The sequence below is a fragment of the Salminus brasiliensis genome, chromosome 4, assembly GCF_030463535.1.
Source record: "Salminus brasiliensis chromosome 4, fSalBra1.hap2, whole genome shotgun sequence".
NCBI classification, from domain to species: Eukaryota; Metazoa; Chordata; class Actinopteri; order Characiformes; family Bryconidae; genus Salminus; species Salminus brasiliensis.
Genome location: NC_132881.1, coordinates 29,620,292 through 29,642,317, shown reverse-complemented (window position 1 = coordinate 29,642,317; position 22,026 = coordinate 29,620,292). Strand labels below are relative to the sequence as shown.

Here is a 22,026-nt window from a genome sequence, read left to right as displayed (position 1 = left end):
GATGCTGCACAAATGTAAAATATCTTTATTGATATTTTGCAAGCATGTACTTTATTAGGCACTGACACTAACGTGTAAAATACTGTCAAAATCTACAGTTAAATAACAACAATAATAATAATAACAATAATAATACAAAAACAAGAAGATACAAAAAAAAAAATACAGTGGGCCAAAAACTGTTCATTATTACACAGGTAGGAAGATTACAGTTCTATTAGAGGTCTCAATACTGCTGATGAAAAAATGTCATACAATCATTATTCCAATATATCATTGCTGTCATACAAAACATTGTATTACTTTACATGAAAAGAAAAGCCTTCTTAATTTTCAGTGAGGGTCAATGAAAAAAAGGTGTTATTCCAAGGCATTTTGGAGAATTTCTGTTGATCCATTCATCGTGACATTTGGATACAATGTAAAGAGCAACTGCCAGATGTAAATTATGTCCAAATGTGAAAACCAACGAAAATGGAGGTACATTGCAGGACAGCGATGATATATAAGTTTTTATTTTTATTGTCTCACAGACACCATTACATTTTGGTGTGATTTGGCCAAACTACTGAGAAATACAAAAAGAATTTCCACTCACTCTAGCAAACGATGCATATGGAATTTTGTCTTTAAAGCAATTCACTTTTAATGTTTTTTTCTTCAGTTCCATTTCCAGTGTCAGGAAAGTGTCTTCTTCCACAGGTATCTCCTACCATTTATTGGTAACACACAATTGTAGAAAAATAGACAAGACAGTAAATTATATTTACATCTGTCCACACTAATCAGTGACGAAATGTAATGTTCAATTGAATGTTGCAACATGCCTACAGTGTTTACATGTGTAAAAAAAAAAATCCAAATAAAACTCATGTCTAAATAAGATACTTATGATGCATATCAACTGACTGTGTGTGTCTGTGTATACGTCATCTGTATGTTAATGTCTGTGTGTGTGTGTGTGTGTTTGTGTGTGTGTGTGTGTGTGTGCATGAATGCACGCACACTCAGTAGCGGTGTTCTCCACGTGTGATGTGCGAGGAGAACTCGTAGCGGTCCTGGCTGCGGTAGCCGCACAGGTTGCACTCGAAGGGGTCTCGGAAGCCGTGGCAGCCCATGTGAATGGTGTACATGACATGGTCCAGAAAGAGCACCCTGCAGTGGATGCAGCGGTACGCCCTGACCTCCTCACCCTCCGCAGTCAGCACCTTAAAGCCTTCGGCGGTCACTCCCATGCCTAGCTCCATCCCAGCTGCTCGCAGCGCTTCAAAGTGCCTCTGCTCCTCCTTCACCAGGGGCAGGCCTCCGTTCCGCACGCCAGGGGCCATGTGATTGGTCAGATAGATGAGGCCTCCTGCAGCCGCCGCTGCTGCTGGTCCGCCTCCCCCGGCACCAGCCCGGTCCTCATTGTTGCTCTCTGTGTCGGTGGAGTCCTGGCCACTGGGGCTGGGGGAGCCATCCTTTTCGCTGGATGCTGATTTGGACTTGGACAGCAACAGTAGATTCTCTGCTGCACTGTCTTTAGCCGACAGGCCGTTGCCCTCCACTGGCTGAGACTTGTGCAGGTTGTAGATGGGGCTGACAATGTCTGTGCCGGTGCCGGGTGGGGTCTGGACCAGTGGGCGCAGAGACTCTGCCCCCAGGTAGCTTATAGCGCTGTTGATGGCCTGGTCAATCACATGAGGCTGCATCATTTCTCCCGAGCCACTCTCATACGGAAGGTCAGCAAAACGCTTCTCACCTAAAAGAGAGTGAGAGAAAGGCAGAAAGAGAGAACTGAGAAGATGCACACACATGTGTATTTACATTACTGTGCAGAGGATTTAGGCACCTGAGCAAACAGTTTAAAATGTTTGATTTAGGCGATAAAAAAAGAAAATCCAAATTCAATCCGAATAAATGTAAATAAAAATGATTTTAGTAAAGGTAGTTGATATGAGATATAAAACATATATGTGGTTCAAGAACCCTCACTGATGCATTGTCATCACATAAATATGTCCAAAACATAAGCAGCATCAGCCAAACTAGGTATTGAATAAAAACTACTATATATAAAAAAACTACAACAGGAAAAACAATATGGTATTTTGTGCAATTTGTAGAGTACAATGCCTGCTTATTTACTGAATGTATATACAATATATTAAATAAATAAATAAAAATACTGTATACTGTAATGTAAAATGTGTCATAACCTTTCTACATGTTACTGTCTTCTTCCTAATATGTTAAAATTAAATAATAACAGTACTTGTGCATTAAATTTTCACTTAGGTGATACATTAGCTAATTTGCCCAGTGGTGCCTAAAATGCATGCAACTGTACATATACATAAATCATTGCTGTCACACAAAAACATGTAACCTATGGAAATCCCCAAAATGGCAACTTTACATGAGGAGATTATAAACTTAAATGGAAGTCAGTGTAAAAAGATGCCAAGTCATTTTGGTGCATTTCTATTGGTCCGTTCATCACATTCAACATTGTGACACAATATAAAGAACAGCTATCAGATGTCAAAATGTCAAAAGGTCAAAAATGGAGATAGAAGGTTTTGCCTGACAGCAACGATATGTACATATGTGTCTATAAAATTCTGAGATGTGATTAATGGATTTCACACTTTTACTTTTACAATTTTTAAAAAAAGAAAAATTTGAAAGAAAAATACAACGTCTATGTATGCAGTGAAGCACAAGTTAAAAGTAAGGTAAAACCTCAGTAGAAGATAATATGCTTGTCTTGTTCCTTTTTTGTCATAATAAATTACTGCTTTTAAATGATGAAAAGCTCCAGTACATATTAGACACTAACTTATTATAATAAAATATTATGGAATCTACTATTATCTTAAACATGTGCCTTATATGCACTTCAGTTAGTTCTTTAAGCACACAAATTTCATGCAGTAAAACTATCCTCATTTTGAGAAATATTGCAACTTCCTTTAAACATAAAGAAAGCAGACTGCAACTCTTACCCACAAACTTCTGTGGCATAGAGCTCTTACGCTTAGCTACATTAGCTATTCTGTCTAGCACCAATGCTCTCTCAGTTGCAGCCAGGTTTATGTCTTCCCTCTGCTCACTCTGGCTGTTCTCTTCCTTCACTACAAAAAGCAAGACAGAAAAACCATATATAAGATGCAAATACACAAATACACCTGGCTGGCAGTGATAATCTCCACTGACGCTCTGCTTCTTCAGTCTTTTGTTATCTTTAAGCTGTATGTCTTTTTGTTTCAGCTAAGTTCCTGCCTCTGCTTATGTTTACATGTTCAGGTTTTACTACTTTTTTAAATATATAATGCAAACAATTTACAATATAACCTCACTAGCAAGTTATGCCCAAACTTCACATTCCGGACGCAGTCTCAAAGTTATAATGAATTATCTTAGCAAATAAACACCTGCCACCAGTCATAAAGTACAGGCCTGCCTATTAAATCATTTGTTTTCAGAAAACAATATGTGAATCCACTCAGTGTTATTAAGGCCTTTTGGAGGATTTGATATGATAAGATTTGCTCTGTGTTGATAAGCGGGCATGAGAGCTGTGTGCTGGCCTGCTCCTACCTGCACTATAGATGCTGTTCTGGAGGCCCATGCACTGCAGGTAGTTATGACATCGCTCCTTGTGCTCTTCCAGCGAGCTTCGCTGCTTGTAGCTGCGCCCACAATAAGCACACTTGTGGGGCTTTCCAACTGCAGTTCAAAAGAAAAATATGAGGTGTAGAAGACGACAAAAACAAACTTGGTGGCACCAGTTTATTTCAACATTTTTTAAAGATTATTTTTCAAATTAAGAAAAGCTAATTTTATATGTTCTTTACTTTTCCTCCAAGTGAAGAACTGCTACCTAAATTATAAAATGGCCCACAACAGATGCAGGTTGTGGGCCATTTTAACACCCAATGCAGTATTTAACAGGATATATGTGACTGACAGTGCTGTGAATTACCTGAATGAGTGCGAAGGTGCCCTGTGAGGGCGTCTCTGCGGCGACACGCATAGTTACACAGGTGGCATTTGAAGGGTTTCTCTCCAGAGTGGAGTTTGATGTGCCGTAGGAGGTTTCCTTTCTGAGTAAAAGAGGCGCCACACTGAGTGCACTGGAAGGGCCTTTCACCTGAAAGAAAAGCACAAGGTGGCGAAAGGGAGTCAGCGCAAGACAAATCAGTGAAATCTATTTATTAAAAAAAGCTTTATTTATAGTTGATGTATTTGTTTTAATTATGTATAAATCACAGTGCCCCTGTTTCACTGGCATTTAGTTCTTTTGGTTTACTACTACATAAATCATAAATGCTGAAATATAAATACTAATACTATTTTTACCACTACAAGCAAAAAATAATAATAAATTAAATATATGCTTTTTTGTTTTAAATTTTTCTAAATAGTTGAATTCTTAATATTATTATTAAATTAAATTAAACAGAGGTGTAAATGGTACATAATGCGCCCTGGGCTCGCTGACAGCACTGCTAGCACCTGTAATCCAGCAGTTCTACCACAGTGACATGTATGCAGTGCCACATGTAACTCATTTGCACTACACGGATGGTCGCTGAGTGCGGGTGACACTGTTCTACAGCAGCACCATTACACACTGAGCTGGGGGTCACTGGCCTACAGCACTGTTACAGCATGAGCTCTGCACGAGCGGAGCTGGCGCTCCTCTTCATCGCTCCCTCTCCCTCCCTCTCCCTCTCTCAATCGCTGTCTCTCTCTCTCACTCTCCCCCTCTCACTTTCTCTCCTCGTGCCCCCCGCGCTCCGCTCGCGCTCTCATCCAACAACAGGCTTTTCAGCCTCGGCCTGCCAGTTTCGTAATGCACCACTGCCTGGGTCAATTTGATCTGAAAATCTCATTTTTGCCTCTTCTTCGGCTCTAAAATAAGAGCGACCCATCACAATGCAAATGCGGCGCTCATTTAAATAAAGCGAAGGAAACACTTTGTGTTTGAGAGCCAGTCTTCCTGATCAGCGCCTCTGGAATAAACCAATATCCCGGCAGCCCGCGTGTTCTGGCATTTCTCGGAGAGCTGCTTTAATACGAGCCTCTCTACAAAAGCCCTATAAAATAAGAGTCACCAGTGAAGCAGCAAAACTACGGCGGCAAAAAAAGAGAAACTCATTAAAAAGGCATTTTAGGAGAACAGTCTCAGCAGCCAATATTTATATTTAAATAGGAAGCACTTCATTATATCTTTTATTGTAGGCTCTTTTTCGCATTTGCATTAGGCCTCTGTTCCTTTCTTCCATTTTGGGTTTCATTAGCTCCTCAAGCGCGGAAGTTAAGTGCCTTTTTGAAAAATGTTCTCCACCACTGGTTTGGGCTCATTACAATGGAATATCAATCTTGGGTGAGAGAGAGAAAAAAATTAAAGACTCTGAGTTTTAATTTAGTAGAGGTTTCTCCCAGCCTAATTGTTGCTGTTGCCCTCCGATTGTGATTCCGATACACCGAGTTTTTACTTGATTTCCTTTTCAAATCTTACTGATGTAGACTAACACAGGAAGACACAGCACTCAAAGCCACCAAACTAACTTTTTGTACACATGAAATGTTCAGACAGGTAACAAGAAATCCCTATAAGCTAATGCTACTGAGGTTGCTAATGCTACAAAGTACTACAATGGCTAATTAAGTCTATCAGTTAAGTGTTGCATGTGTTCAGCACAGGCTCAGTTGAGTCAGTTTGGTGTAACCGCTTCCTTTCGTCAGTCGTCTAAATGCCAAAGCCAAATGTAGGACCTGAGGGTTGCACTTCTAAAATGCACTGTGGCTCCTGCTAAGAAACAAGACCATTATACGCTCTGCGCTCTGCCTCATCAGCCTGGCCTCTCAGCTTCTCCGCTTATGCACCTGCTCTGTTATTGTGCGTGTTCTATGCATCCTATCCAGCCCTGCACGCTGTCAGCTCTTCTGTGCTATGAGTGTGGGTGACAGTAAAGGGAGGGAAGAGTAGATGGCGGTTGTGCTTACCAGTGTGGCTTCGCTTGTGCACCATCAGCACATTGGGCCCAATGCACACTATCCCACAGATATCGCACTTGAGCTTCCCGTTGGGGAGGCGGATGCCCCCGGCCGTGGGGTAGGGGCCCGCTGGCTTGCCGTCGGGGCCCGCGTGGGAGCCGTTCACTTTGGCCCCCGAGCCATCGAGCATGCGCAAGTCTTCGGCAACACACTCCTCCTCCTCTCCATTCATCTCAGCGGCCAGCCCGTTCTCCTCGTCACTCCGAGCCTCAACTTTTATATTGCAGGCTGGAAAAAGAGGGCAGTGGGCCCGTTTAGTGAAGCGGCAGGCTGGATGGTCACCCTGACTGTCTATCTCTGCAGCTGTGTGGCTGACACTTTCATCTAGCATAGTTCTAGCACAGCTGACCACTCTTTACTCTGTGTGGCCTAGGGCAGGAGCCTCAGATTCATATTGAGTGTACAGGCTTTGGTGGCATTTTTCCTTGTGTGATTTTTTTTGTGTGTGACTGCTTTAATACTATACTGTCAGACAATAGGTACTGTACGGTTACATTTTTTAATGTTCACATGTAAATACACTTACAACTTACATCTTTATTGTTCAATTGTGTACCTTAAATTATATTTTCTCTTTCAATTTCAACCCCATTTTTTTCATTCCCGAATTCCCATTTAGGAGCTCGGACTCCCCCTATCACATGATGCTTCCAGTGCTGGAAGGGGGAGGGCTAGCATGTGCTTCCTCTGAGTCACATGAAGCCAGCCAGCACACTGACTAGCATAGCACTGAATGATGGGGGAGAGGGAGGGCCATCTTACTCACCCAGAGAGAGCGAGGCCAATTGTGCTCTCTGGGACACATGGGTGCTCATGGGTGGCTGTGGCATCACCCAGGGATCGAAGTGGGGATCTCCCAATAAGAGGGCCCTTAAAGAAGTTAAAAAAGAAGTATGCTACAGACACGCTTCCCAGGGTAAAGGTGCTTCTTTGTACCTTTTCATAAACAGAATAACTACAGGTCCTGAAAAAGTACACTTAGATCTGAGAGTGTAGATTAAGATACAATGAGTAAATTGAACATGGACTGTGCTGTGAATTGAATGTTCCCTTAGGAGTTACAGTGTGGACCTTTACTGCCTTTTAAAAACCTCACTTACATACAGTGGGCTAACACAGGAAGACACAACATTCAAAACAGCAACGTAGCTTTTTCTTACCCGAGTAACATCTCAGACCTCACATAATGTAACGTGAATGACAATGACATTGCTAATACAATGTAGTTGATATTATCCATGACTTTGATATTTGATATATCATTTCTAATATAATTACTAAATTATATGTTCCACTGAGTGTTCAAGCAGAACGTATCTCCAAACAACCACCAAAGCCGCAGCCGAAAGATCTTTAACAAAGGCGGTGGCGTGAATGTGAGTATCTGTGTAACACTTAGAAAATGAAACTGGAAAAAAATAACGAGTACTGCGTGTTCTTTTAACGCTACACACCGCCACTCTGTTTTCAGTATTCTAACAGTAAACTCCTGTATGAGTTTGCTCACTCAGGAATTGGGAAATTCAAACTCCATACACCATCTCTCTCACCATCACACTTCTCTGAAACAAATGACTGATAAACAGGAAACAGAGACACAGGAAGCTCTGTGAAACTGAGGAGTGCAGCGGTGTAAACCAGACCAACAAACCGTGGTAAATACACACACACACACACACGCAGTCATCACAAGGGAGGCCATAGAGATGTGAGGCTATGAAATGCGCCAGCCAATTAGGAATAGTTTAGAATTCAAAAACATTTTGTGTAGAAAAAAAGCCTAATGTACTTTTGAGCCATCAAAAAAAAAAAAAAAGAGACAGAGGTACAGGAGAAATACTGAAGAGGCAGAGGAGCAGTACTAAGACGACACCATTAAGAACACCTTTTAAGAGTTAATGGCTATGGAACTGCTGCCTGTCCAAATCTGTCCACTTCAATGATGGAACACTTTTCCCCAGAAACAGACATAATGTGTATGAAAATGGCATGGTCTTTGCTCGGAACGGTCCTCACAGACGTTGTGTCCTGCGGTCATGGTGCCATGCCTGATTTCCCCATGCCTTCACCTCAGTTTGTACAGAGTGAAGAGGAAGAAGTGGAAATAATGAAATATAGGAATCTAGGAAGAAAGGGGAAGCTTCAGTAACAGAGCCAGCCCAACTGAAAAAAAAGACCAAGAATTATGGAGAAGTGACAGAAAGGGAAGCACAGACAGGGAATAGTGAAGCTGTGCAACTGAAACAGTGTTTTTCTGTGGGACACAAAGGTTTTTTTTTTTCAGTCAAACTACAGGGATCAGCAAGTCTGTCACAAGATTCGCGAGGAGGGCACGTCGCCTTTCCTTTCTCTCCTCATCTGCACAAATAACTGTTTTTGTTATTCGTTTACAACTTCGTATCAGATCCAAGTGAGCCTATCCATCGCTTTGAAAGGCTAAACCACACAGGGAGAGGCACTGAAACGGAATAGCTGCTTTTGAAGACCAAAAGGAAGTTGAGTCAGTGTCAACCCAAAGATAAAAACGTGTGAGCTCACTTAACGAATAGCAAAAAAGCGCCTCAGTCCACAAGCGACAGTCAGCAAGATCAGCACTTTGCTTCTTACTGGCCTGGAAGCATGTTGCTATGGTTGATGGTAATTACACTAATATTAATTATCTATGTTTATGTAATATTTTTCAATTAGTTGCAAATTCTCAAAGTGCACTGGAAGATAAGATAAACTCTGGAAAGCTAAAACATTTCGGTTTATATAACAAAAATTGTAATGAAAAAAAAAATCAAAACAAAAACATGGTTACAAATGGACAACTGTAAATGATAAAGCAGATTTGGTTTTAAAATCTGTCTGGCTGAAGAGCTTTTAAAGCTAATGAGGCAAGTTATTTACTCTTTTATTGCTCATAACCCACCAGAGGGCCCATACTACCTTCCTCACCCCTATAACTGGAGAATAATTCAACCTCTTCACTCTATATCTTTATGTAATTCATGAGTAATAATAGGATATAAAAATGTAACGCACAGCATTTCATGGCTTATTAATTTAGCAAAAGGGACCTAAGAAACTAGACATACACTAGTCTAAATATCTGGATTTCAAAACACGCTTTTAAATCCAGATATTAAAAAGCCTGCATTGGCACACTCGCTTTAGCACACTATTCCAGTTCATATCAGGCTCCATTCAGTCAGGAGTTTATTTTGATGTCTATAAAAGCAATTGTCCAGCTATTAAGACACACAATAGAAAGCTATTTGTCAGCTCTACTTCACAACAATGAGCTGAAATGGATTAACACTACCCCTTAGTTCTTAATAACAGTAGGAACACATTTATAGCCAACTCCGTTCAACTCGGACATGCTCTCTCGCGACTAAGCGCAGCCCCTCTGCTTGCGTTGTAGCATGATCTGTCCAGAGATATGTGACCCAAGCTTGGCAGAGGGAACTAGCCTTGCTAGTGTGCTGAAGTCTCTCATGGATTTGGGGAAGTTGTGACTAAACTGGGGATGGGAAGAGGAGCTTTTACTTTATATAATGTTTGTCACACATCCTAATTTACCCTTTTTGGGAAGCAAGTTTCAAAAGCCACAGGCAAGGACGAACAAAGAGCGCTACACTCATGTAGAGGCAAACAGTTCTGAGTAGAACAATTCTGATGACATTAGATCTCACTTCATCCTGCTTACACTATGACTACTGTTCCTGTCAGGCACGGCCTTAACTTTGCACTCTACAAAACAGCACAGAGTGGGCTTACACTCACATTGAAACTTAATATATATATATATATACACAAATGGTGGGATAGGACTGACGCCTAACTACAGTTTATGTGTGTGTGTGTGTGTCTATATGTGTGTAAAACTGGGTGTCAGCTATGTTCCTCTCAGAGCGCTGCTTATGTTGTCTCAAACTGAAAATAGCGTTGTACTCATTGCAGTGGAGCCACACACTTAACCACGGCTCTGCTCAGTGTGAATGTGTGTGTGTATGTGCGCGCATGCATGCTTGTGAGCCTTGATAAGGAAAAAAAAGGCCCTGCTTTTTTTGCGTTTTCAGGAACTTCAAAATATTTGCCAATAAAATAGCACTGAAATGAAGGACATATCTCCAAGAGAGCAAATTTACAGGACAAAGAAATAACTTTCAATGTAAATAAATGTAAAGATATTTTAAAGGAATTTTGGAGCATTTGTATTGGTCCATGCTTTATGACATTTCTCTACAATGTAAAAGGCAGCTGAGCACCTGAGCTATTTGTCTGGACAGCAAGCATTTATTTGTCCAAAAAGATTAACATTATATAATATTAGATGCATTAAAATAACTACAAAAAAAATAATAAATCAGCAATACTAATTATCTTAGCCATTTAGGAACCTGCCCTCAAATAAGGCCAGTATTTACATCAGTTTTTAATCCAGTATCTAGTCAGTCCTTCATTAAAGTAAGGCAGATGAGCTGCTGGTGGAATTGAACAAATCCATACAGTTTCTGGAGCATGCAAAGAAGCAAGGAACCAAACCTGTACTCTATTAACTTTAAACAAATATCAGTCCTGAAAAGCACACATTCTCACTACTTTACTGCCTTCAATTTGTGTTTGTTTGCATTAATGGTCTTTAAACAGACATGCTTTACAGAGTGTGCTTCAGTTTGCTGGCTGCACTGTTCCGTTAGCAGCTCTGCGCTCTGAGTGAAGAGTCAGTGTGAGACTGTCGCCGTGTGTTTTTGTGATTCTGATGTTCTTCTCTTTCCTGTCTCGCTCACGCTCTCCAGATCGAGTGTGCAACGCTGCACCCCAGTAGTACACCATCAGCACAGATAGCTGTTGCTCCATTACCAAGTTTCTGCCTTAATCTGCGAGGCAGTGATGCACTGCAAAGATATAATAGTCACATCCTCTCACACACTGGCTGATTGCATCTTCAAGGACAGTGCAACACATGCATGCGCGCGCACACAGACACGCACTCGCAAGGCAGATTTCAGATTATCCGTGGCCCATATCAAATATCCTGTTCTTCCTACAAGATACACACCTTACAATGAGAAAGTGCAATCTCCTAAAAGTTCAGGTTCGAGATAACAGCAAATAAAAGTTTTTTAGATTTGGATTTCGTTTTGGATTCGTATGTGCATGTATATGGCCTTTGTGCCACAAGTGGCCTTGAACAAAATGTCAGCACGGTAGAAAAATGATGAGGTATTATGAGAAGCGTTCATCTTGCTGACAATGCCACTCTGATCACTAAAGCAGATGACTAATCAATAGTTATCTGTGTGGTACACTCGCCTAGAGAACAGCATACGTAACCACTCGAGCCCACAGTGCGTCTGTCTGTCATCTCTTCTAACGTACCTCTGCTACATGCTCCATGACCTCACTGCCATTACACACTGCCTTCTGATTCAAGACACCTACATAAGCAGGCTGGTGCATCTGCAGTGCGCTGCAAACTAACTGGCATTCTGTGGTATGGTCAGAGTCACATGCTGTAGTAGAATATGCAACATTCAGTAGTAAAGTCAGAGCTACAGAGACCAAATTGCAGATCTCTTTTTTTTGACAATTAATGCCACAATTAATTAATTGTGCGTAGCACAATTACTTAATGAAGGACACTGTGTTGGCGTATCAGATTGAATATAAAACTCCTAAGACCTAGCCTAGTGATGTTTGTGTGAGTAGGCCTATGTGTGTGTGCATGTGTGCATGTGTGAACAGCTCGGCAGTTGAAGTGAAAGCATGGCAAAAAGTGCAGGTGCAGAGCCGTGTGTGTATGTGTACTGATGCCTCGCTAGCCTGGTGTTGGTCCTGAACATTTTATCTCCCTGCACGAGTGTTGAAACTGAGTTCTGGCAAGTTCTTCTTAGGAAACTCTTGCACATCCTATTTCAGTTTCCTCTGACATCTCAATTTTTTTTTCTCGCTCACTTTAAATTACTACAGCTTCAAAGTGTTTGGGGCGTGCATTAAGTCCAAGCTAATCTGGAGCTACTGGAGGGGAAAATTCCAAACTAAAATACATCAAGATTTTTTAAACAGGCCATCTGCTAACTTCAGCTTAGCCAGCTCCATTCCTGCACACATCACAGCCCCTGCGCCTAGTTAACCTACTTCACATTCATGCACCACGCATGTGTTAGCCATTGTTCGGACAGCTTCGGACCGAGCTACAGTGTCCATTGCACTGTTAAACGACTGTGCCTATAAACAGAGATTCTTTGCCATTTTTATTACCTAAAAAACACTAATCTTGGCCAAGTCCATATATTAATATACCACACATCGCGTCCATCATAGTCTAGACAGTTCCTGAGTGAAATTTGATTTGATCAGAAGTGTAAGGCACAATAGTACTGATGGTTCTGAGATATCTACCGCAAGCTCAAAACGCATTGTGGTGCTTTTTTTATGATTCTACTTGAATTACTTTCATTTTAGCAAATTCAAACAGTATTTAATACAAAGAAAAATAAATCTAGTTTTTCTGACTTTCTTTTCAATGCCAGATCATGGAGAAACAGGAACACAAGCACTCACGTAGTCATATCATTGGTTTGCCAGGGGAATGTTATTCTCTGTATTATAAACTATTTGTTTTACTTGGGACATCTGTAAACAGTGGCTTTCATTAAAAATGGGAATGATTTTCATTGGACATTTCAGGCACTCCAACACACTTCTCCTATAGATAAGAGAACTCTTGTCTGAATGCCATTTCACTGTGAAATTACATCAAGCCAAATGTTAACTATGAACGGGGTTAAAGGTGGGGGTTAAATCACAGCAACTTCAAAAAATACTCATGTCATATTTAACAATCTGTGCTCCACTGAAGTCCTCCGACTTCTACCAAAACGTTTTGAGAGACCCTTGATATGCCACCAAAAAAAAAAGGATAGGAGAAACACCCATTTTTAGATTTTTCTCATTGATGGGTAAACGTGCATTTCAGAGAATTTGTTGCATTAACAGTTTCACAGTTGTTTAACATAATGGAATATAAGTGCCCCCTTTAAGGTAGTTTTTTTTTTTTAATGCTGGTCTGTATTTTTTTTAATCTGGTCTACTTTCCGATCTGAATCAGGTTTTGATCGTTGCATGTGTTCTAATCTCGGGATAAAAAAAAACTGTGGGCAAAGCTGTTCTAAGTGGCTGTTTGTGTTGTAGCTGAGTGGTGTTTGCTCTGTGGTGGTGTCAATGCTGGCCACACTGGCCTGACTCACCCACTGGTTTGTCAACGCGGTTGTTGTGCTGCAGGCCGGTGCTGGCTGACAGGTCCTCTGGGACAGGCATGGCCTCCTCTTGCTCTTCACCAGCTTCATTTGTAACAGGACTGTCCCTTCCTAATGGGGAAAAAAACCTCGGTTTCATCAGTATAAAGTGTAGTAAACTATACTGTGCCTTCAGTCTCAGTTTTTCACTTCATCACTAATGACTAACAAAGTAGCTTCATAATAGACACTGAATTATTTAAAAGTTTCTGGAAACACATTTTATGATTAATAACTGAAAAATGAACCTATGGCCATCTGGATCTTAAGGGAAGTTTGGCTGCAGGTGTCACTTACACACCCCATTACTTTTAAGTAAATATATTTAAGTGGAAAGTTGTACAAAACAAAATTGCCTTAGGACAGATAGAGCTGTAGTTGGACATCATATATTTAGCTGAAGTTAGACAGCATCATATGTATAGTCTGTTGCTACAGTCTATCACATCCTCCATCCTAACTGATTGTGTTGGTTCTGTAAAATATTTAAGTATAATTCTTTATTAAGAAGCACGGCTTAAAGGCTTAAGTCTAAGGTCAACTTATTTGTCAAGTATTTAACTTTAAACTTTAAAGAGGAGTTCTGCTGGGGGCAAAGTGAGGGATGAGACTGAGACAGCTTGGACATTGTAATTAAAGCTACTGCAAAAAACTTCTTATTCAACATTCAATTAAGTCATATACTTGCAACCATTAAAAGTTTGTTCCATATGCTCGTTTTCCAGATACCTACAATATCTACACATTTAAAACTTCTGTTTTTTTAGATAAGGTGTGATGTCCTACGTGTCACTGAAAAGTGCATGCTTTTTATTTCAGTTAGTGCTCATACTGCAAGCATGAAAGTCTTTCTGTTCCACACATTAGTTTCCCGAAGGTCATTGATCTGCTCCATTTAAAGAGCATGTTCCCTTTTCCGTTTCTCTGTTTTTTCCTGGGAGAGTGCATGCCGTAACTTTTGTCTGCTGCGCATGTGATCACATTTTAGTTTTCTGGATACTGCTGAGTTCTCATATGAACTACTTTGAGACCTCAGCAGGGTGTTGGGTTTGCTGAGGCCTACCACACACTTTTACTGGTGTGAATGTATGAGAGGGTTCTGTACCTGCTATTTGGGACATTTCCTGTGCCTCTTCAGTCTCCATCCTGTGCAGGTATTCTAACAGCAGTGAGTGAAAGAGACAGAGAGATAGGGGAGATGGGTGGAGGAAAGGGGGGTGGGGGTGGGTAAAAGACAGAACCAGACAGAGAAAAAGTGTTTCAGTTTCATCAACACCTACTGTTGCAAATACAACTCTCTAAGAGAGGGCGGCAAGTGATTAAAGGGGGAATGCCCTTTCTTTGTACATCTCCATCACCCCCTGCGAGAACGCTCCCATTCCAGCAGCAGACACCACTGTCCTCGACATTACATTACAAAGAAGTACAGACATTTTCATTACCCTGCCTGACAGGCCGGCTAAGGCTGAGCCGGGCACGTCTTGCAGCTGGATGGTGGGCTTTCAGGGGCGGGGTGCCGGGAAACTCGAGAGGAGCCTTTCAGACCACATTTGTTATTTATTGTTAATTTCCCACCGCATAATCATCCAAAAATGCAAACTGACTGCCGCAAAATTAAGCAGAAAATTAGATGGCCCTGGGTCATGGGGGATGCGGGTGTTTGGCATAGGCAGCTGATTGGCGCTCGTGTTCACTCTAATTTACTGAGCATGCATGGGTGAGCCCGGCAGCCCATCTCTCTCTCTCCCTCTCTCTCTTTTATTTCTCTTACTCTCTCTTTCACTCACTCTCGTGCACATAGACAAGCCATAGATAGAAACAAAAGGTAAAGTGGACACAGAAAAAAAGAGTGAGAGATATGTATGAAGGCAGAGAGAGACAGAGAGGGACCGAGGGAGAGGGAGAGAGAGGGGTCAAGGGGGAGAGTAAAGAGGAAGAAACGCAGGGAGTAAATGAAAAACAGAGAGAAAGTGAGAGAGAGGAAGTAAGAGAGAGAAATGGAATGAGAAAAAGAGAAAGAATGGAACAAGCCAAAGCAAGAATGAGTAACACAGGGTCGGAGAAAGTAAGCGCAAGAAAAAGACAAAAGGCCGAGAGACATAGAAAAAGGTTTAGATGAAGTGTTTAGAGGATGCAGTACGGCCATGAGGGACGGCAGAGTGATTTCTTTTTTTTCTTCTTCTTCTTCTTGCAGGAGGAGGCAGTTTAGTGAGGAGCGCTTCCTCAGGCCAGGCCTGCATATCTGAGGAGTCACCAGTGCGCGTGGCCCCATTAATAATGCAGCGGCCCCTCAGGCCCGCGGCAGATGGGCACAACAGCCTCGGCCTCCTCGCTGCCACTTCAAGACGCTCCCGCTGGAGGCCCGCGCCCGGCCCCAGCCAGCCGCCACACAGGGAGAAGTGAAGCTCCCGAAAATAGCCAAGCAAGCTGAAGCGCGCCCGCTGGGAGGAGGGGAACCTAGGCCTTCCTGTTTTCACTGACAGATGGCTCCACACATTTGGAACAAATAGCGGGAAGCGAGTGGCCGGGCCGTCTGTCGCAACGCCTCTGCCTTTCTGAAGATGACTGCCCACCAGCTCACACACACAGGGCCCTGGTGAGGCCCAGGTGTGTAGTCGTACAATGTGTGGGGTGGGGGGAGGAAAGGGCATATTGGGTGGATGGGTTGAAGATCACTGGTTGTGAGAGTGGGTGTGTGTGTGTGTGTATGTGTGTGTATGTATTTGCTCAGGGTATGGTATTCCCCCTGTGCCCCCTTTTCTGGTTAGTTGGTGTGATGGGAAATAGTGATGGTTTGGATAAAGCAGTGGGTGGAGTTTGATCAGTCTTTCACATGACAGCACACGCTTCACTTCTGGAGTAGGCTTGGAAATTCTGTGTCAGTTCATCTACATATATGAGTGTTCGAAATACACAAAGGAATCACATTTTCACTTTTACAGTAAAATTCTTGTTGTTCTCTTTCAGCACAGTACGTCCGTTGAGAGACAATTTTGTGGTGTGCTTTAGCACTTTTATAATTAAATACCACATAATTATAAATGTCATTAGCATATATGACTTATTTAAATGTGAAAAAATAGCGATACGCGGTGAGAAGAAGGGGAACCTACAACAGTGGTATAGTCTGGATGGGGGCATGAACTCTGGCATGGGGCACACTTCCTCATAGGTCTTCCCAAAAGTATTAAAGCTCTTCAAATTACACAGCATTCAAAATTAAAAAACAATGTCCTGTAATTTAAAAAGTTTTCAAACTTTTGGGAAACTCACCCCATAAGATCTAGGAGTGACTTTCCCAAAAGTTTCTCTCGCATTTATATCAATTTCAATATTTTTCTGGGCAAACCCACCATTCTAGATTTAAGAAGCAGTGGAGATCTTAGTGTGAGTGCCATAAACTCTAAACCAAATTATGGGCAATTCTTTTTCCAAAATCAAGGGTATTAAAAAAACATTTATTATGTTTTTTTTTTGTAGTAACTGTCTTCACTGTCCAGGGAAGGCTTTGTACTAGACTTTGGAGCATTGCTGTGAGGATTTGATTACATTTAGCAACAAGGTCATTAGTGAGGTCAGGACGTTGGATGATCTTCACCCCACCTCATCCCCAACTTCCCAACTCATCCCAAAAGTATTGGATGGAGGACCATCATTCCAGACAACACAGTTCCACTGCTCCACAGCTTAATGCTGGGGGGCTTTATACCCCTTTAGCCTACGCCTGGCATTAGGCATGCTGCCAATTGGTTCATGTTAATCAGCTCCAGAGAGTCTTTTTCAATTTGCAACAATGGGTGCAACCTAAAGTAGCTGAATGCAAGGGCGTCCACAAACATTTGGAGATTTAGTGTAGTTTTGGGATTGGTTCTTTGAGTTGTATCAATAGTAGAACCCTTTGTGGTGTAACAGTGAACCATCTACACAAGAGGTTCTGCATCATAGAGAAGAAGTGTTTCACCAGGCAAAGAGTATTAAGTATTAAACAGACATGTTATAAGCATTCAAATGGTTCTTTGGGGTCTCATGGCTCAATGTGGAACCAATGCTTTAATTAGAGTTAGAGTGTAATAATCAAAGGGTGCAGAAGAACCACTTTTGGTTCCCTAAACAAACTTTCAATAGAATTATTTTTAGTAAATGAGATGTGTGGCTGTGGATATTTCTTTTAAGATTAAAGAACCTCTACATAATGTAAAAGTCCTATGACTATTAATGTTTTTTTCCTTAATACCAAACCAAGAACCATTTAGGAACCTTTGTTTCTCGAATATAAGACGGAAGATTGCTTCTCGTACACATTACTCAAACATATTCAATTCACAGAAAGGACAGCGACTCCATGTGATCAAGATCAAGTTTTTAATCTTTACACAGAAGAAGCACAGAAAGCTCGGGATTTGAATTCAGTCATGCTTCATTGGGGACTTTTTCAGAGAGCAGGAAGAAAGAGTGTGAATTTATTATAGGAGTGGGGTTTGATATTATACCACCTCCTCCATCATGTAACAGATAAGGGTACAGAAATGACCTTCCTGACATTTCAGACTGTTTGGCTAATGTTGTACTGTTTGAATGCTGCTGTCCTGTTCTTTTCCAAACACCTCTATGTGCGAGCGTGTCTGTGTGTGTGTGTTTGTGCGTGTGGATAAGACAGTCTTGCGGTGTGGTAACACACCAACAGATATCTTTGCCGACAGTCAATAGGTGCAGTACAGTTAACCTGGTGATAGTGAAAAGACGCCTTCAAACACACATGTGTGTGTGTGTACGTGCACATCTGTATGTGTGTGTTTCAGAGAGAGAGGGAAAGAGAGGCCGAACAAGAGAGTGTGTATAGAGGAAAGAGAGAAGCAGTGCTAAACATGAAAACAAAAAAGCTAGAGAGGAGAAGGGTGGAGACTACGCACTGCGAAACCGTTAAACAGACAAAATGACATGGCTCAGCTCAGAGGCGTTCAGAGGTGAGAAGAACTTTTCTAAAGGACTGCTTGGAGTTCACATGCTTCCTTTTGATTTAAACAGGAACGCAGAGAGAAACAAGAGTGTTTGTAACAATAAAGGTTTCTATGAAATTGTTGAACTTTTACTTTGTGGGGAAATGAAGGGAATGTTTGAAGGAACTGAGGGAATCTAAGCATAAAACTGGCTTGTAAATTCCCTGATTTCTAAACCGGCCTCTTGAATTTCAGGGATATTCCTTTCGCTCTTAAAATGCATAATGTGACATAAAGAAGTGTTTTCTTATAGATCTCAGGAAACGAGAAGCTGCCTCGTTCGACTTTTTCTAAACGCACCTACACAGGTCATTCATCTCATCTTGATTTTAGAATTTCTTGGGAATTTTTTTTGTCTTTTCTACTTGCCTTCTCCTGTGGGATTTATCATGATTTTGTTTGTTTGTTTGTTTTTGGACAGCAACAATAATCACTATTAAAAGCAAGCAATTGTTTGTTTTTTTTGTGTGTGTGTGTGTGTGTCACAGGTCCTACTAGAAAGCCTTAGCACATTTTCCACTTCAGAGAAAAAGGTCATAAAATAGGCCACTTGGTTTCTGAAATTAAGCTAACCACGAATGCAGTAATATTCGAATCTTTTTTTTCTTTAATGTTGCATGTGTCAGAGAGCTGATCAATTTCATACTCACTAAATGTGTGTGTTCTTAGACAAAGTTCTAGACAGTAGGAGTGTGTGTGTGTGTGTGCACGCACTTCTGTGTGCATGTGCAGCCTGCAACATATCTGAATTGTAGGAATGATGATGATGATGGTGGTGGTAATGATGATGATGATGTGTGGAGTTAAGCTGGTAAAGCCAGTGGAGGTGGCTAAAGTTCCCCAAAAACTCACTCCCATATTCACTCTGCTCTGTTGCATCAGGGGGGATTTCAACAGAGCTGCGGGTGGATGTGTTGATCTCTATCTCTCTGACTGTCTGTCTGACTTACTGACTGTTGGTGTGTCTATCAGAGATGGTGTGTAGAGTTTTTAGTGCAGTTTGTGAGCCTCAGTTACACCTCCTCACTTTACTACACAGCACTTCAGAGCAGGATCTACAGCACTTCAACTCTGACTGATTCAATTATTCAGTTCATGAATTGCTGTAATTTTGTCCCAGATTCATGTCGGCTCAGACGGGACATATAAATGTAAAATTTGACTGGTTAATTTTTATTAAACTGTATTGTGTTTAATGAGAATTAGCTAATTCGTCGTTATATAATTTGTTGTAGATATAAAATAGCGTCGTCATCATTAAAGCGAAGTTCAAGTGTTTTTTTTTTTTTTTCTAAACGCCGGAAATCCAATGGAATTTTTTTTAGTTTTGAGGTTTTTCTGTATTTCTATATTTTTGCTCAAAACTTTTTTTTTTTTTATTTGAAAACTTGCCTTTCCACCTTTTATTTTTTATACCTCTATTTTATTTTCGGTTTCGTCGTGTACAGCTGCGACAGAGTGTGTAAAGTGAATAGTGAAGTGTTCTCATTTCTCCACAGCAGAGCAGCTTCATTTCTGTCTTCCAGAAGCAACAGCTCAGAAAGAAAGCACACAGAGCGAGCCGTAAATCTTTACACCTTCAGAAACTCGTTTCTCCTCCTTCCTTTATTTATGTTCATCGTTTTTTTTTTTTATTTGACTTTTTTCAGCATTTAACTTTTATTTCTCTGAACTCGTTTCGCGTTTTTGAATCAGCTCTGTCGAAGAACAGCCCAGGTTTAAAAGACACATCTTATCGCCCTGACTTTTCATAATAAACGTAAATCCACATTTGAGTATCTGCCTGAATGGAAGTCTGTTTTTCTTCAAGTGGGAGAGAAATCCTCTCGGTTTTCGTTCGTTCAGCGTGTTCAGCGAGAGCGGAGTGAGCAACAGGTGCGTACTGACGAGCTTCCGTGAAGAAGGGAAAGCAGCTCTCTGAGTCGAGAATATTCCCTAAATATCTTCAGCAAAAATACACCACACACCCCCCTATATCACCTTTACACCCCTAAACCCAGTCCAGACCGAAAAGGAAGACGGTCTGGGCTGTTTTAGGACACCGGGAGAACCGAATATTCCTGTGTGGAAAACTAGAGGAAAAAAAACTTTCCAGAAGTTTTCCCCCCGCACAGCTGTCCACTCCGGGCTCAGTGTAGATCACTAAAGCGCACTAATGAAGGCTTAAACACCTGTACACACCTTTTATCTCACACACCTGCTGCTTATATGAATACTTCGGGAGTTTTTTTTTCCCACTCTGCCGGCTTTGTTCTTCACTCCACTAAAAAACTTCAACTCTACCATTTTACCCTGCCCTGAGTGTGTGAGTGTGTAAGTGTGTGTCCCGCTGTGCATGGCCCCTACCTGCTAGTCCCGGGCTCTGCAGTAAGAAGCTGTTCCAGCTGTGGCCCGCTCCTCCATGTGCGCAGCTCCTCAGCGCTCCGTGGATGACGGCTGCCCCCGCTCCCTCCTCCCCTCTCCACGGCACTTCCTGCCTCCAGCCCAACATCACAGCCCGGCTCTTTGCGCGCGGCGCCCTGCCTCTCGCGCGCGCAGCCCTTTATTTTCCCGAGGCCCGAAGCGCGCAGAACAACCCCCCAACACACACACACACACACACACGCACAGGCACGCACACACACCAGCACCACTAACACCCCAACACCGCGTGCCGTGCCAACGTAGTCTGACTGGCAGCACAGCATCACTGGCAGCCATGCATGAGATGGGATGAGGCGGGCAGGACGAGCTGGACCCCTTCATTTCTTATTTATTTCTTTCTCTCAGTGGGACGGGGGTGGGGAGGGGTGATCGTGGTGGTGATGGTGGGGGCTATTCTCTTGTTACCTGATCTTACTCACAAGGCTGTGGGCGATAAGAATTCTTCTTATTATTTGTCACCATCTTCATCCTCATCATCATTTATTGTAATGATAATGTTGTTTATAATAATACTATGACACAGCATTGAATCAGGTGAAATTACATGTGTTTCATTTTGTAAGTGTAAATAAATTCCCATCCTCTACAGAAACACACTTCTGGACATTCTAAAGCATAATTATTGTTTATTTAATTATTCTTTATTTTAAACATTATGAAGCATGCTAAAGTGGCATATGCATATGCAAAAGTAATGGCAATGAAATATGCTGTTTTCTTTTCTTTCTTTCTTTTTTTTTTTTTTTTTGGAAAATACATAGGAATTGTGTAATTCCTGGTCATTTGACCAGGGCCACTGAAATGTGTGCATGCACAATGTAAAGTAAATAAATATTTTCCTATGTTATAACTATACACACAATATAAGAACCATTGAGGTAAATTTATTTTGAGGAATTTTTACATGAACATAATTCCTGGCATTACTGTGATTGATATTGTATGTTGTTAATATGCAATGACTCACTCAGAGCTCTGCCAGGCTGTGGTTTTATTTTAAAGCAGAAAGCAGATGTTTTTGTAAATGAGACATTTAGATGTAAAAGTTTAAGGACCCTCTATATAATGTAATTGCTCTATAACAAGTATAATGTTATGGCTCTATACAATGTTAACAGAACTGTGCGTTGAATTATTATTAATAGTAGTAGTAGTAGCTATAGCAGTAGTAGTGACTGTAGTAGTAGTAATTGTAGTAATATTAGCTGTAGTTGTAGCAGTAATAGTAGTAGTAGTAGCTGTAGCAGTAGCAGCAGCAGTAGTAGTAG

General features: G+C 41.4%; 1 protein-coding gene across 4 annotated transcripts; it reads right to left on the bottom strand.

The window, feature by feature from the left end:
* On the bottom strand, nt 1–20,792 carry ikzf1 (IKAROS family zinc finger 1 (Ikaros)). 4 transcript variants are annotated; one of them, XM_072677917.1, is made up of 8 exons: nt 20,681–20,792; nt 14,443–14,496; nt 13,290–13,409; nt 5,998–6,276; nt 3,968–4,135; nt 3,583–3,711; nt 2,988–3,116; nt 1–1,741 (listed from the first exon to the last, which is right to left on the bottom strand). In XM_072677917.1, the coding sequence occupies exons 2-8, from the start codon at nt 14,480–14,482 to the stop codon at nt 1,008–1,010; spliced, it is 1,599 nt and encodes a 532-aa protein (XP_072534018.1). In that variant the 5' UTR covers nt 14,483–14,496; nt 20,681–20,792; the 3' UTR covers nt 1–1,007. The 4 variants fall into 4 exon arrangements, with proteins under 4 accessions (XP_072534018.1, XP_072534020.1, XP_072534021.1 ...); XM_072677919.1 differs by lacking the exon at nt 2,988–3,116; XM_072677920.1 differs by lacking the exon at nt 5,998–6,276 and having other exon boundaries at nt 20,681–20,778.
* Nucleotides 20,793–22,026: the final 1,234 nt, after the last annotated feature.